We start from the raw sequence: 17,271 nt of genomic DNA, 5'->3' as shown, positions 1-17,271 counted from the left end.
CATTTTATATATGATATCCCACTGCCGTGTTTCCATGCCTTCTGTGTTAGTTAGATTCAGTTGTCAACTTGGCCAGGTGAGCATACCTAGTCTTGTTGCTGAGGACATAAGCCAACGGTACGTGAACCTCATCTGTTGTCAATTACATCTGCAGTCAGCTAGGAGGCATGTCTGCTGCAATGAGTGATGTCTGACTTAATTGGCTGGTGCTTAAATTGAGAGATTGCAACGTAGCATTGCTAAGCAGCTTGGCATTCCTCATCTCAGCACTTGCAGCTCAGCCCCGGCCCTTGGAGATGGAGAAAGAAATCACCCCGGGGAAAGTTGTTGGAACCCAGGGGCCTGGAGAGAAGACCAGCAGAGACCATCTTGTGCCTTCCACGTAAGAAAGAACCTCGGTGGAAAGTTAGCTGCCTTTCCTCTGAAGAAACAACAAAATAAATCCCCTTTTATTAAAAGCCAATCCATCTCTGGTGTGTTGCATTCCAGCAGCTAGCAAACTAGAACACCTTCCAATAAAAAAATCAATATAATCTTATTTAGGTGTACTTGTACGAGACACACTGCTCCTCTCCTGAGGCTCTCAGAATTCTCTTTATCTTTGGCATACAACCGTATGATTATAATACATCATGGGGTGTGGGTTCATTTGGGTTTATCCTGTTTGGATTTCATTGAGAGTCTTAGATATGTATATTAATTAAATTCGGGAAGTTTTCAGTCATTATTTCCTTGAATATTCTCTCTACCCCTTTCTTTCTTTCTCTGGGACTCCCACAACGCATATATTGATATACACTAAATGATTTCAACTGTCTTATCTTCCAGTACTCTGATTCTTTCTTCTGCCAGCTCCATTCTGCTGCTGAATCCCTCTAGGGAATTTTTTATTTCTGTTACTGTGGTTTTCACCTCTGTTTCTTTCTCATAATTTCCATCTCTCTACTGATATCCTCTGTGTGTTCATCAACTATTTTCCTGAATCCCCTTACTTCTTTGTCTATGTTTTCCTTTAGCTCTTTGAGCATATTTAAGATCATTTTTCTAAAGTCTTTATCTGGTATGTTCCAGTCTGGTCCTTCCTGTTGATGATTTCTAATGCTTTAATCTCTTCCTTTGTCTGGATCATAAAGCTTACTGTTTCTTTCTATGTTTTGTAACCTTTTGTTGAAACACAGACATTTTGATATTTTAAAGTGTTCACACTGCAGCATCTGTTTTTATGCCTGTATCTAGATAGTGTGTTTTTCTTGAATGACAGGAGCTAACAAAAAAAAAAAGGGAGGGAAAAAGAAAATACCTTTCCCAGTCTTTGCAAATTGACCTGTATAAGTGCCCTCCTTTGGGGCTTATCCATACAACAGGTTGTATAAGGATAGCTTCAGGCCACAGTATAGGGGCTTCCCTGATATTTTCTGTACATGCTTGTCTTATCCTATATGTGGCCCTAGAACTCCCCATTTACAATTCCAAATAGCCCCTCTTTCCTAGGAAACAATTTCCTCACCGTGTTAGGCACAGATCTATACACCCTATAGCCAGCAATCCCTTATTCCAGACAGTACAACTTGACTGCTCTCCACAGTACTCTGCAGGAGAGCTCTCTGAGCCACCTTCTACATGCAAGGCAAGTTCTGATAGCGAGTTCCTTGGACCACCACCCAAGTGGGCCAAATACACATGTTCCAAGTATCTGTACAAGGGTCACTCTGCTTCCTCTAGTATTAGGGCCAGGACTCTGAACTGGGAGTGTGGGCAGGCTCTGTGTTAAGCCAGTGATGGAGGAGGGGAGGGGCCAGCCAGAAACCCAACAGATCCTACCACTTTTAAGAAAACTTTTTCTTGATTTGACACTAACCATGTTACTGAAGCCCTTTATTTTTTAGAACCCCAAGAAAGATGTTTCTGCCAGTTCTAACTGGTTGTTCAAATCTTCTGTGAGGGGATGGAACCCTGAACCAACTTGCTCCACCACCATTTTGAGCCTCAGAACAAGATGATGTGAATGCATCTGCCCTTTCACCCATCACCAGGGGCAAGCACGTGACCCAATCCTGGCCAATCAGACCACTGCATTCCTGGGCTACAGTGGCTGGTTCAGCCCAAACTGGGGCAATGAAACTCTAGATATTGTTGGGATACCTAGGAGAAAGACATCCTCTTTCCACAGGAATAGACAACTCTAGGATGTTGTAAGCCCAAGGAGAAAAGCCTGCCTGAGAGTGATGCCACACTAAAGAAAGCAAATCTGAACAATGGAGAGACAGATTCCCAGAGAGAAAGTTTCAGCAACTGGATCCAATCCAGCCTGAGGCCATTACTCCATTTCAATCACATAAGCCAAGTAACTCCCCTTTTTTGACCCCCGCTAAAGCCAGGGTTAATATAGGTGTGATAAAGGTTAAAAATCTATTGAGTAGGGCCACGGTGGCTCAGCAAGCAAGAATGCTTGCCTGCCATGCCAGAGGACCTGGGTTCGGTTCCCGGTGGCTGCTCATGTAAAAATAAAAAACAAATCTATTGAGTACATGGAAATACTAGTGGTCAGTAAGAGGCAGGGGAAAGAGGTATGGTACATGTGAGTTTTTTCTTTTTTCTTTTTATTTCTTTTTCTGGAACAATGCAAATGTTCTAAAAAATGATCATGGTGATGAATATACAACTATGTGATGATACTGTGAGCCACTGATTGTACACCATACATGGAATGCTTGTATGTTAAGAATGTAGTTATGTGGTTATAAGTTATGAGGTTTTGCTGTGATAATACAAAATAAATTAATATATTAATTAATTAATATTATTTATTTATATATAACTCGGAAGCTGGTATATTAAATCATCAGTCAGTTGACTGCATCTGTGGCTGATTACATCTGCAATCAACTAAGGCGTTCCCCCCCACCACCAATGAGATAATCCAATCATGTTAGGAAAGTTGAAAGCTTTTTAAGGAAGAAGTGACTTTTGACTGCTCCTTCAGTCAGCAAGCCTCTCCTATGGAGTCTGTCCAGACCCTTCATCAGAGCTGCCAGCTTCACAGTCTGCCCTATGGATTTTGGACTCTCATTCCCACGGTTGTGTTAGATACCTTTATAAATCTCATATTTACAGATATCTCCAGTTGGCTCTGTTTCTTAGAGAACCCTAATACAATAGGTTTCTCGACTTTTGCCCCACCGACATTTCAAGTGGGGCCATTCTTTGCTGTGGACCGTGCACCGTGGGAGGTTTAGCGGCATCCCCACCTCCTTCCACCAGAGGCTAACGCACTCTTCCAGCGGTGACAATCAAAAATACTCCAGATGTCTCTGGGGTGCTGAGGGTGGAGGAGGCAAATCACCCCTGGTTGAAAACCCTGGGTTAGAGTTTCTGTCCTTCACAACTGAAAATCTTTTGACTAATACACTACCCTTTTTCCACATCTCACTTCCCATTCTCCATACTGCCCAATGCCTGGAAATTCCAACTTGAAATCTGACTTAAGGCTAAGATTTAAAGAAAGAAGCAAAGAACTTGGAAAGTATGAGCCTGAGAACATAGGGATGCGGGAGGCAGGGTCCTTACATGATACTTCGCTGCATGATGGCGTCAAAATTCCCCTTCCTGCCTTCTTTTCTTCTCCCGTCAGCTGTTCCTGAAACAGAAATCCAAAGACTTGTTGAATATATTGGTTGTATGGGGACCAAAACACATAAGCCCCCTTCTTTCATTAAGAAAAAATGAAACCAAAAGTATGAGTTGCCCCTTCAAGAAGAAACTCCCATTTTTATGAACCATAGTGAGATTTACAGGTGAAAAACAAAAGTTCCAAATCAGAGAAAAACGTAGGCCTCCTATAGTAGGGTAAAGCATTAACCCAGAAAAACATGTTCTTAATCTTAAACCACTCCTATGGGTATGAATCCATTATAAATAGGAACTTTTGAAGATGTTATTTTTAGGGAAGTTGTGCCCAATTGAATTGGGTTTTAATCAGAATTACTGGAGTCCTTCATATGCAGAATAAAATTCAGGCATAGAAAGAGGGAGTCCTGGGAAGGAGCAGGAAGTCAGCAGCACCTGGATAAGATGACCACCATGTGCACTACCACGTGGGAGAAAAGTCAAGGACCGAGGATCACTGGCAGCCAGCCCTAGAATGCCACGGTCTTCAGGGAGGAAAGATCACCTACTTAAGTCTCAATCTCAGACTTATAGTCTCAAAACCATGAGCCTCCCCAATACTGCCCTACTTTGTCATTCACCTGGAAAAACTCCAATGCTGATTAAACCCAACTCTCCTCCATCTACTCTGTGCCTGCACTTGCAGAGCTGACAGTGACTGGGGAGACACATGCTCACAGTTTCATGGTGGCCTTCTTGCTGCCACAAAAGACACTACATTTCCCTAGTCCATTCAACTGTCCTGCTCTCCCAGACCATATTTCACACATGCTTCTCAACCTCCGACACCTCCATCTTCTCTCTCAGCTGACAGCCTGGCTTCCTATATCATTGAGGAGAATGGAAGCAACTACAGGAGAAAGACTACATGCTCCCACCTCCAGATCTACCTATGTGACTTCATCTGTACCCATGTTTTCTGACTTCCCACCATCAATCATATGTGCTCTAATCTAAAGCCAACCCCTCCACTTACACACCAAGTCACATGCTTTCTCACCTACTCAAAAACAATGTTCCAGCAATCCTCCCCTTTCTCTCCGACATCACAGACTCTTCTAACTGTTGATCACTCCCTACAGCTTACAAATTTGCTGTCATTTGTCCACCTTAAAAAAAAAAAAAAAAAAAAAGATGGCAGCATAATGAGGTGTAGAATTTATTTCATCCTCCAGGGCTGCTAAAAAATAGCCAGGAGAGACTTCTGGGCCAAGATGGTGGCTTAACAATGCACGTGTTTTAGTTCGTCCTCCAGAACAACTACTAAATAACCAGACACAGTACAGAACAGCTCCCGGGGCCACGTCAGTGACCAGGCACACCACGTACCCCAATCTGGACCAGCTGGACTGGCTGCGAGCCCCCCCAGAACCGTGAGTTCCCCAAGCCATGGTGGCTGGTGCCCCTCCCCCACAGGTGGCTTCCCAGAGGGGAAAGGAAAGAGACTTTACTAGCAGCAGGGGCTGAGCCCAAACAAATGCCAATTGTGGAATTAATTAAATTCTAACTACTAAAAATAGGCCTCCAGCTCAGGTGAACCTGGTCAAAGTGGAGGTCGCTCATTTTTGCCCCGGAGCCGAGGGGACAAGGCTGATAGAAAAAAGAAAAAAAAAAGGAGGAAACAGAGGTTTTTGTGGCTGTGTTTCTACAAAGACTAGACTGCCTTTGGATACAGTGGTAGGGCTCCTCAGGCTGCAAGTGCCCGAAAGCATAGGCAGAAACAAGCTGCTTTCAGGGCTTGTCTCCAGCCTGTGCCTTCCCCAGGGGAGGGGTGAAGCCCAATTCAGGTGGAATCCCTCTCTCAAGGAATTCAGACACCAGGGCTTCGTAATTTGAAGCCATTAAAACCAGCCTACAACCTCTCCTCTGTCTCCACCACACCCACAGCCAAACTTAAAGGTACTGCATCATCTTATGCTGGTGGGACCTGCAGGCAGACAAGCACCACATACTGGGCAGGATAAGAAAAACAGAATCCAGAGACTTCACAGGAAAGTCTTTCAACCTGCTGGGTCTCAACCTTGGGGAAAACCGACGCAGGTGACTCTTTCCTCCTGATAGGAGGCCAGTTTGGTCTGGGAAAATCCGGCTGGGGTCTATAATACCTAAGTAGACCCTCCTAAATGTGGGGGGAAAAGGCACCATACAAGCAGGGCAAGAAACAAGAAAACAAGAACTGAAAATTCTCCTCTGTTAAATAAAACCTAAGCTAGAGGTCCAGATAAAGCTGAATTGAATGTCAAAGAACAGATAGACAACAAATTCATCCAGCAAGAAAACCCTAGGTAACAGAAGTGCAAGCAATCTCCAGAATAAACTAATTAAGGTAACTAAATGCCTAGACGCCAGCAAAAAAATAATAAATCACATTAGGAAAACTGAAGATATGGCCCAGTCAAAGGAACAAACCAACAATTCAAATGAGATACAGGAGCTGAAACATTTAATTCAGAATATACAAACAGACATGGAAAACCTCATCAAAAAACCAAATCAATGAATTGAGGGAGGATATAAAGAAGGCAAAGAATGAACAAAAAGAAGAAATTGAAAGTCTGAAAAAACAAATCACAGAACTTATGGGAATGAAAGGCAAGGTAGAAGAGATGAAAAAAACAATGGAAACCTACAATGGTAGATTTCGAGAGGCAGAGCATAGGATTTCTGAACTGGAGGATGGAACATCTGAAATCCAGCAAGAAAAAGAAACTATAGGGAAAAAAATGGAAAAATATGAGCAGGGACTCAGGGAACTGAAAGACAATATGGAGCGCACAAATATACATGTTGTGGGTGTCCCAGAAGGAGAAGAGAAGAGAAAAGGAGGAGAAAAACTAATGGAGGAAATTATCACTGAAAATTTCCCAACTCTTATGAAAGACTTAAAATTGCAAATCCAAGAAGTACAGCGTACCCCAAAGAGAATAGATCCAAATAGACATACTCCAAGACATTTACTAATCAGAATGTCAGAGGTCAAAGAGAAAGAGAGGATCTTGAAAGCAGCAAGAGAAAAGCAAACCATCACATACAAGGGAAGCCCAATAAGACTATGCATAGATCTCTCAGCAGAAATCATGGATGGAGGCAAGAAGACACTGGGGTGATATATTTAAATTATTAAAAGAGAAAAACTGCCAATCAAGAATTCTATATCCAGCAAAATTGTCCTTCAAAACTGAGGGAGAAATTAAACCATTTTCAGACAAAAAAATCACAGAGAATTTGTGACCAAGAGATCAGCTCTGCAAGAAATACTAAAGGGAGCACAGAGACAGATATGAAAAGACAGAAGAGAGAGGAGTGGAGGAGTGTAGAAAGGAAGACTACAAGTAAACGTGAAAAGGAAAATTAGATATGACATATAAAATCCAAAAGGCAAAATAGTAGAAGAAAGTACTACCTGTGCAGTAATAACACTAATTGGTAATTGATTAAACTCCCCAATCAAAAGACATAGACTGGCAGAATGGATTAAAAAACAAGACCCATCTACATGCTGTCTCTACTCAAAGGACATGAGGGCAAGGACACAAACAGACATTTGCACACCAATGTTTATAGCAGCATTATTTACAATTACCAAGAGATGGGAACAGCCGAAATGTCCATCAACGGACAGGTGGCTAAACAAACTGTGGCATATACATACAATGGAATATTATGCAGCTGTAAGACAGAATAAAGTTATGAAATATGTAACAACATGGATGGACCTTAAGGACATTATGCTGAGTGTGATTAGCCAAAAACAAAAGGACAAACACTGTATGGTCTCACTGATATGAAGTGACATTAGTGAATAAACTTGGAATATTTTCTTGGTAACAGAGATCATAAGAACATAGAAATAGGGTAAGTAAGATACTGGGTAACTGGAGCTGAGGGGATACAGATTGTGCAATAGGACTGAATATAAAAACTCAGAAATGGACAGCACAACACTACCTAACTGTAATACAATTATGTTAAAACACTGAATGAAGCTGAATGTGAGAATGATAGAGGGAGGAGGGGTGGGGGCATAAATGAAATCACAAAGAAAGACAATAAAGACTGAGATGGTATACTCTAGGAATGCCTAGAGTGTATAATGATAATGACTAAATGTACAAATTTAAAAATGTTTTTGCATGAGGAAGAACAAAGGAATGTCATTACTGCAGGGTGCTGAAAATAGACGGTAATTAATATTTTAAAATTTCAACTTATGTGTGAGACTAAAGCAAAAAATGTTTATTTGGTACAAATTTTATATTTTGACTAGTGCATCTCCTAATATAACTTATGTAGATAGGTGGTTGAACAACAAAAGTACATGGAACCTTGGGTAGGACATTAGATTTTATTGGTTTGTCCAGAGTGATGCCCCGATGAATCCCAGAGTGATTTGATCAGTGAGTGGAAAAGTATTTGCAAAGTCCCCTTCAGGGAATGGTAAGAATAGGGGAAAATTCAACCTCCCCAAGTTGAATTATTGATATTCTCACAAGCAGTGCGGACAACCAAAGCTATAGGCTGAGCCCCAGTCTTGGGGTTTGTTCACATGAAACTTAAACCCACAAAGGATAGGTCAAGCCTGCTTAAAATTAGGCTTAAGAGTTACTCCCAGGAGAACTTCTTTTGTTGCTCAGATGTGGCCTCTATCTCCAGCCAACACAACAAGCAAACTCACCACTCTCCCCCTGTCTATGCGGGGCGTGGCTCCCAGGGGTGTGGACCTTCCTGGCAACGTGGGGCAGAGATCCTGGAATGAGCTGAGACTCAGCATCAAGGAATTGAGAAAAACCCTAGAAGGAGCTGAGACTCAGCACCAAGGGATTGAAAAAACCTTCTCAACCAAAAGGGGGAAGAGTGAAATGAGACTAAGTTTCAATGGCTGAGAGATTCCAAACAGAGTTGAGAGGTTATCCTGGAGGTTATTCTTATGCATTAAGTAGATATCACCTTGTTATCTAAGATATAATGGGGAGGCTGGAGGGAACTGCCTGAAAATGTAGAGCTGTGCTCCAGTAGCCATGTTTCTTGATGATGATTGTATAATGATACAGCTTTCACAATGTGACTATGTGATTGTGAAAACCTTGTGTCTGATGCTCCTTTTATCTACCTTGTCAACAGACGAGTAGAACATATGGAATAAAAATAAATAATAGGGGGAACAAATGTTAAATTCAGTTTGAAATGCTAGTGATCAATGAAAGGGAGGGGAAAGGGGTATGGTATGTAAAATTTTTTTTTTCTTTTTCTGTTTTTGTTTTATTTTTCTGTTGTCTTTTTATTTCTTTTTCTGAATTGATACAAATGTTCTAAGAAACAATCATGATGAATATGCAATTATGTGATGATATTGTGAATTACTGATTATATATGTAGAACTGAATGAGCATATATTAAGGATATTTGCGTTTCTTTCTTGTAATTTCTTTTTAATTAATAAAAAATTAAAAAAAAAACAAAACTAAAACACAGTAACCCAAAAAAAAAAAAGGAAGAAAGAAATGCAGCTTACAGGTCAAAAAAAAAAAAAAAACAGCCAGGAACTGTATGGAATAACTGCTGGGGGTACTTCAGAGGCCATACACATGTCATACATCAGTCTGAATGAGTGGAATGGCTGAGATTCCACACAGAACCGCAGGTTTCACAAGTTATAGAGGCCGGCACCCCTCTTCCACGAGCACAACAGGCAGGTTCTCCAAGGGAAAAACAAATAGACTTTACTATAAGCAAGGAAGCTAGCTCAACCAAGCCCCAACTGCAGAACTAAGTAACAAAGTTGGATTTTGAAAACAGGCCCCAAGCATAGATAAACCTGGAGTACTAAAAGAACCAGGAGTTTTCACCCACAGAGAGGGGTTAGGGCTGATGGGGAAAATAAACAACAGAGACTTTTTGAGTTGGACAGCACAAAATACTGTGGAAAAGGGCCCAAGTAAAGGGGGCATATAGGGCCTGTGGATACATACAGCCATGTACCAACTCCAGTTCTTAATTGGAAAACTGGAGAAGCTGGGGTCCGGCTCTTAAAAGGTTTTTTTCTATTTTTATTTATTTATTCTGTTTTAATTCTTAACATCTCATTAGATAGAACTGCACGCATTCTCAGACTTCAGCACTGCCCCAGGCAAGGGCAGAATTAAGGCATGTCTGAGAAGCAAAGTAACTAGTGCCCTGTTGGGACAATCCCCTAAAGGGTGTATTTTCCCCAAGAAAAGGAAGGCAGGGTACAGCTCAAGTGGCAACTCTCCTTCAGGGAATTCAGGCCCCAAGGGCTGGAAAACAGAAGGAGCCTGAGCCCACCTTCTACCTCAGCCTCTCTTCCAACCATACCACTAGAAGGGGAGGCTGCTGAGAATTAAAAGCACATCACTTTTCAATGGTGGGAAGCTGTGGGCTGACAAGCGCCACATTCTGGGCAAGATAGGAAAAGCACAGTCTAGAGGCTTCACAGGAAAGTCTGCAAACCTGCTGGGTCTCACCCTCAAAGAAACTAAATACTGATCACACTCTCCTCTGATGTCAGTCTGTCAGGTCTGGAAAAATCTGACTGGAGTCCTCACAAAAAGGAGGGCAAGAAAGAGAAAAACAAGAGCTGAAAATTTCTGATCAGTTAAACAGAAAGCATGCTAGAGGTCTAGAGTAAGCTGAATTGAATGCCAAAGAACAGATAGAGAACAAAGCCATCCAACAAGAAAACCCTAGGAAAGAGTGAAAACAGCCTCTAAAATAAACTAAGTAAGGAAATCAAATGCCAAGACACCAGAAAAAAATAACGAGTCATATTAGGAAAATAGAAGATATGGCCCAGTCAAAGGAACAAACAACACTTCAAATAAGATATAGGAATTGAAACAACTAATTCAGGATGTTCAAACAGACATGCAAAATTCCATCAAAATCAAATCAACAAGCTGAAGAAAGATATGGCAGAAGAGATGAAGGATATAAAGAAGTCATTGAACGAACATAAAGAACTTAAAAAAATTGACAGAACAAATGGTAGAACCTATGGGAATGAAAGCAAAACAGAAGAGATGAAAAAACAGTGGAGACCTACAACAGCAGATATGAAGAGGCAGAAGAAAGGATTAGTGAACTAGAAGGGCATCTGAAATCCTATACACAAAGAACAGTTACAGGAAAGAAGAGAAAAATATGAGCAGGGTCTCAGAGAAATGAATGACATCATGAAGTGCATGAATATACCTGTTATGGGTGTCCCAGAGGACAAGAGAAAGGAAAGGGGGCAGATGGAAGAAATAAACACTGAAAATTTCCCCTCTCCTATGAAAGACATAAAATTACACCTCCAAGAAGTGCAGCATACCCAAACAGAATAGATTCAAACCGAACTACTCCAAGACACTTACTAATCAGACTGTCAAATGTTAAAGACGAGAGAATTCTGAAAGCAGCAAGAGAAAAGCACCATCACATACAAGGGAAGCTTAATAAAACTATGTGCTGATTTCTGAGCAGAAACCATAGAGGTGAGAAGGCAGTGGTATGATATATTTGAGATTCTGAAAGAGAAAAAACTGCCAACCAAGAATTCTATACCCAGAAAAGCTGTCCTTCAAAAATGAAGGGGAGATCATGCATCTATGTGATGATGTTAAGAATTACTGATTGCATATGTAGAATGGTATGATTTCTAAATGTTGGGTTAATTTCTTTTTTTCCGTTAATTAATAAAAAGGGGGAAAAAGTGGATTAAAGCAGCACAAAGAAAAAAAGACCTCTGGTAAAGGTAGCCATATGGGTAATTATAAGTGCCAGTGCTATTGTTCTGTAACTTTCTGGTATGTAACCCCACTTTTTACAGGTGTTAAAATGCAAATGCACAAAAGTTATGATATATCTATGGTTTTGGACATACAATGTAAACAGATAAAATTTGTAACAAGTACAAAGGTAGAGGGATTGTGGAATATAGGAAGACTGCATGTATAGCTATTGAAAGTAAGCTGATATCAAATAAAAATAATTGTTATAAAAAAAAATGAAGGGGAGTTTAAAATATTTCCAGACAAACAGTCACTGAGAAAGTTTGTGACTAAGAGGCCAGCTCAACAAGAAATACTAATGGGAGCACAACAACTATGAAAAGACAGGAGAGAGAAGTCTGGAGAAAAGTGTAGAAATGAAAACTATCTGTAAAGGTAAAATGAGAAAAAGATAAGATACGACATACAAAATCCAAAAGACAAAATGGTAGAAGAAACCACTGCCATTACATAACATTAAATTTATTGGCTTAAACATCCCAATCAAAAGACACAGACTGGTAGAATAGTGTGGGAAACTGCTTATGGCACCGGCAGTGTGCCGGCCATCTTGTGGTCTGACGCCATCTTAGGGACTAACTCAAGTTAAGTTTTTATCTCAAGTTAAGTTTCTATTTCCTCACTTCTGCTCTGCCTTTCCCCGAAATCAGCTGACCAGCCTTGGCTGATCTGCCTTTCCCAGCTTAGTCTCTGCTGATTGGTTGCTTAACTGCAGGATAATGCCCAACCTCTGCTGACGTCCGATACAAGTCACCTCCCCTTCCTTACTGCATAAATACCCTGAATTCGCCCTCAATAAACGAGACTTGATCAGAATCCTGTCTTGTCTCCATTCTCTGTGTCTTTTGTCCCCCATTCTCACTCCCTCCCTCAGGTCCAGGTTCGTCTGTCCCACCAGTCGGGTCAAGTGGCGCCCAACGTGGGGCTTGAGTACGAGGGGTCCAGTGAAGAACGCTGACAAGTGAAACCCCGGCCGGGTGGAAAAAGCAGGCTCAAAGGAGTAGCCTGGAGGACACGGCAAGGGAACCTGCCCTGCCGTCAGGACCTCTGTAAGTAGTGGGGACGCTGTAGGAGCGGACCTCTGTAAGTAGTGGGGATGCTGCGGGGGAACCTGCCCTGCAGAACGGACCTCTGTAAGTGGTCAGCAATTATGGGACAAGCAATTAGTCAGCATGAAACTTTTGTAGAAGGTTCAAAAGATGCTTTAAAGACACAGGGAGTAAAGGTTAAAGTTAAAGATTTGTTACAATTTTTTGAATTTTTAAAAAAGAAGTTTGTCCCTGGTTCCCACAAGAGATAAGGCGCCTCCTGGAATTTGGGAGGGCTTTTAGATTTATGTTTTATAATGGGTAACTCACTGTTGATACAACGGGAATATTTATCTTTACTTAAGAAATTGTTACACTCCACGGACATGGAGGCTTCTGATGCTCTACTTAAGAAACTTTTTAAACATGTCACACAAAAATGTTATTGGTTTCAGCATAATGGCTGTAATGTTTCCTATTATTATGATAGATTTAAAAGATTGCTTCTTTACCATACCTTTAGCAAAGAAAAAGTTCTTAATAAGCTGCCTTTATATAAAAATTCATATACATCTGAATCAGAAAATATTCAATAAGATCAATGCAGAAAAAGAGTCAGTACTCATTAATGGTTCCTATGGAATTGTAACAGATTGGTCCCCTAAGGGGTATGCAATTCAGGATTGTGGTTCTGACTCAAAGTGTTCTGTTGCTACCTTGGTTTAATCTAAATCATTATTCTACTGAAACTTATACCAATGCTGCAAATAAAATCTTGTGACAAGGAACGGGAATGGGAGCTCCATCTCCTTTTGTTAACTTAAATCCTCGACAAACAGCAATTTGGAAATTAGCCATGAATTCAGCTCCTATTCATATTTGAAAAGGAAATATATTATCAGAACTTTAAAATTGAAAATTCTTGTTAAAAACTGTATATTAATGTTTTAAATCTGCATTCATTAAAGTATTTTAAGTATTTAACATTATTCTAACAAATTCAACTTTGATGGTAATTATATGTAATAAAATATTTGTTTAAAATAATAACAAGCATGAAAAATATAAAAGACATTTTTATCAATAGGAAAAAGAATTGCTTTATCTTAAGATAAAATGAATAACTTACAAAATGAGAAAAATGTAGGACAAAGCCTGAACTAATGTAATAATTGCTGAGGGTTTATACAAATGAAAATTATGATCAAAATCAATAAAAAGCTAATGAGTCTAAAATAACGATGTTTTCTTGGACTCTTAGCCTGTTCTAATGAAAAGATATAAAGAATTTTTTTCTAAATAATCAATGTAAAAGGCAAAGAGTCTGTGTTTTATTAAAATAGCTTACGTTCATTTATCATGTCCTTATCTGTATAAAAAATATTGATTTTCTTCTGGGTATCATTATACTGGCAAAAAACTGTTTCTTTTCTTGCCCTAGACCAGGTGACTTAATCTATTAATTTGAATAATATTACTATAAATAAATCTATTATTCACTAAAGCATATTCAAATCATATAAATGCCTAAATTCCTTTAAGCCAAAATATTTTAATGCTTTATCCAGTGTTTATATAAACTACTTAGGTATAAACTAAATTTATCCCAAAATAACCATGACTTAAGTTAAGAACAAATCAAATTTAAAAGCTAAACACAAGGAAAAATATACTTGTGGCATCTATTCTATTCACCTAATGTTGCCATTACATGCAGCTCATGTTGCTATCACATGACCTTGAAAAGAAACAATTACAATGTGCACTCTAGTTGGGAGGACTGGCTATCCTCCGGAAGGAGATATACTTTCATAAAGATATCTAGGTCCCAGAAAGCTCCTCTTGGTCCCTAGCCAGTTCCCAGAGGACCAAACTGGGCCTGATCATGTGAGCAAATTGGAATTGAGCCACTATTGTAAAAAAACATATATCATAAAAACTGTATGCAATAAATTTAAAATTAGCAAAACACACAACCAATTATAAAAAATCCTCATCCCTACATTCCTTTTCAATTAATCCTATAAATTCATTTTATAAAATCTGGTCAATTTACTATGGGCACATGTCATTATTAACACTCTGCTTTCATTTTTTCTACCTACCACTTTAAGAATTCTTAATTATATGTTACAGAACCTGTTTAATATTTTACAAGAAAATTCTAATTTATTAATCGCATAGTGTGTAAACTCTATCTTCAATAGTTTTTGACAAATAGTGTTAAGTAACTTTAAAGGACAAATGAATAATCATTTGCTATGTCAAAACTTTTATAATTTTTAAAAAATAAATGCAATGAATTTTGCCTAAAATAGTTCCGGCTTCCCCACTAGCTATTACCGTCTTTACTAATGATAATATTAATGGGAAAACTACATATGCCACCCCAGTGGAAAACAAATTAAAAAATGCCTTATACCTCAGCCCAGCATACTGAATTAGCAGCTATAATTCAAATATTGCAAAGTTTTCCACAATCTCTTAATATTGCTTTACAGTCAGGATTGCCCTCTCCTGTAGCCATTCCCTTCAATCACTATAAAATCATTATAAACCTTAAAAATTGTTTCTTTACCATTCCTCTACACCCAGCAGATCAAAAACGCTTTGTGTTCAGTGTACCATCCACCAATTTTAGGGAACCCATGAAAAGATACCAATGGAAAGTTCTGCCCCAAGGTATGGCTAATAGCCCTACCCTGTGCCAGAAATTTGTGAGTATAGCCATCTCAGGTACTAGAGAAAAGTGGAAAGCTCTGTACATTATTCATTATATGGATGATATATTAATAGCAGGAAAAGACGATCAGGATGTTTTAAAATGTTATTATGATTTAACTAAGGCTTTAGCATTTCACGGACTCCAAATAGCCCCTGAAAACGTTCAGTTACAAGATCCATACACATATCTAGGGTTCCACTTATATGGGAATAAAATCACCAACCAAAAAATGGAATTAAGATTGGACAAATTATCAACATTAAATGACTTCCAAAAACTTTTAGGAGACATTAATTGGCTCCGGCCTTACCTAAAATTAACTACTGGAGATCTCAAGTCATTATTTGACCTCCTTCAGGGAGATTCTAACCCTAATTCCCCTAGAACCATTACCCCCGAGGAACGTGGAACAATTAACAAGGTAGAACAAACTATCCAATCACAATTTGTTACTTTCATAAATTACACTCAACCATTAGTTCTAATAGTTTATCGGACAGCTTATATACTTACGGCTGTGTTCTGGCAAAAGGCACCTATTATGTGGGTACATCTACACGCTTCTCCCGCAAAAACTATTTACCCCTACTACCAGGCAGTTGCCGATATCATTCTCTTAGGTCGAGAACAAAGTATTAAATATTTTGGTAAAGATCCAGACACAATTATTCAACCATACACTATAGCACAGGTTAATTGTTTTTTCAAACTACAGACTGTTGGCCTATCGCCTGCGCCTCTTACTCTGGCCAAATAGACAATCATTACCCTAACAACAAACTTTTGCACTTCTTTAGCACTCATGACTTTGTATTTCCCCTTAAAACTTCCTTGCAGCCAATTGAGGATGCCCTCTTAATATTTACTGATGGGTCCTCATCAGGGATCGCTGCTTACGTTGTCAATAATGAAATTATTCAATTCCAGACTCGCTGCGATTCTGCTCAAAAAACGGAACTGCAAGCAGTTGTAGCAGTGTTCTCAGCCTATCCAAACAGATCCTTCAATCTTTATACAGATAGTGCCTACATTGCTCAATCTGTGCCACTATCAGAAACTGCAGCTCAAATTAAAAATGCTTCTCAAGCAGCCTGTTTGTTCAACTACAATCCCTCATTCAGAATAGAACCCAACAATTCTTTATTGGCCACTTAGAGCTCATACTAATCTCCCTAGGCCACTGTCCTTAAGAAACCAATTAGCTGACCAAGCCACACGTGTCGCATGCTGTGCATTGTCCTCAGCAACCAATTACCTAACCTAATCGCAAAGGCTGTGGAAGCTCATAAACTGCATCATCTCAATGCTCGCACCTTAAGACTAATGTTTCATATCACCAGAGAGCAAGCTTGCCAAATAGTTACAGTGTCCAGGCTGCATCACACATCTGCCTACACACATTTAGGGGTTAACCCCCGAGGTTTAGTGCCCAATGCATTATGGCAAATGGATGTAACGCACATCCCAGAATTTGGCAATCTTAAATATGTGCATGTTAGTATAGATACCTTTAGTGGATTTATATTTGCTACGTCCCAGACTGGTGAAGCAGGAAAACAAATTATTGCACACATGTAGGCAGCCATGGCTGCGCTGGGGACCCCACGGCATATAAAAACTGATAATGGTCCTGGATACACAGGTCAAATGTTTACAAAATTCTGCCAACAACTACAAATCAAACATACCACAGGCACACCATATAACCCACAAGGACAAAGAATAGTAGAACGAGCAAATTTATCCTTAAAAAACACCATTGGGACTTCCGGAGAAGATGGCGGCTTAGTAAGACACGCGGGTCTTAGTTCCTCCTCCAGAAAGCAACTAAAGAAACAGAAACAATACGAAACAGCTCCCGGAGCCACGACAGAGACCAAAAAGACAGCATACCCCATTCTGGAACGGCTGAACGGGCAGGGAGAATCCGCTGCGGTGAGATACCCGAGGGGCGTGCTCTTTCCCGGGCCGGGGCGGCTGGCGACCGGGGTCCCTTCCACACACGTGGCTTCCCGGTCCGACTGGGAACATTGGATAGCGGGGCCCTCCCGCCACGCTTGGC

General features: G+C 40.0%; 1 protein-coding gene across 4 annotated transcripts in view; it reads right to left on the bottom strand.

Moving 5' to 3' along the window:
- The window catches only part of LIG1 (DNA ligase 1), a 119,089-nt gene that overhangs the window by 88,187 nt on the left and 13,631 nt on the right, over positions 1 to 17,271 (bottom strand). For 3 of the 4 annotated variants that reach the window (XM_077131303.1, XM_077131301.1, XM_077131300.1), the window contains exon 2: positions 3,568 to 3,637. In XM_077131303.1, the coding sequence (XP_076987418.1) occupies positions 3,568 to 3,584 (17 nt within the window). In that variant the 5' untranslated portion in view covers positions 3,585 to 3,637. Of the gene's footprint in view, positions 1 to 3,567; positions 3,638 to 4,666; positions 4,689 to 17,271 lie in introns of those variants that run through there. The other variant, XM_077131302.1, reaches the window with a different exon arrangement.

This window comes from Tamandua tetradactyla, chromosome 16 (genome assembly GCF_023851605.1).
Source record: "Tamandua tetradactyla isolate mTamTet1 chromosome 16, mTamTet1.pri, whole genome shotgun sequence".
NCBI lineage: Eukaryota > Metazoa > Chordata > Mammalia > Pilosa > Myrmecophagidae > Tamandua > Tamandua tetradactyla.
The sequence above is the reverse complement of the archived record's forward strand: the minus strand, read 5'-3'. Positions and strand labels throughout refer to the sequence as shown.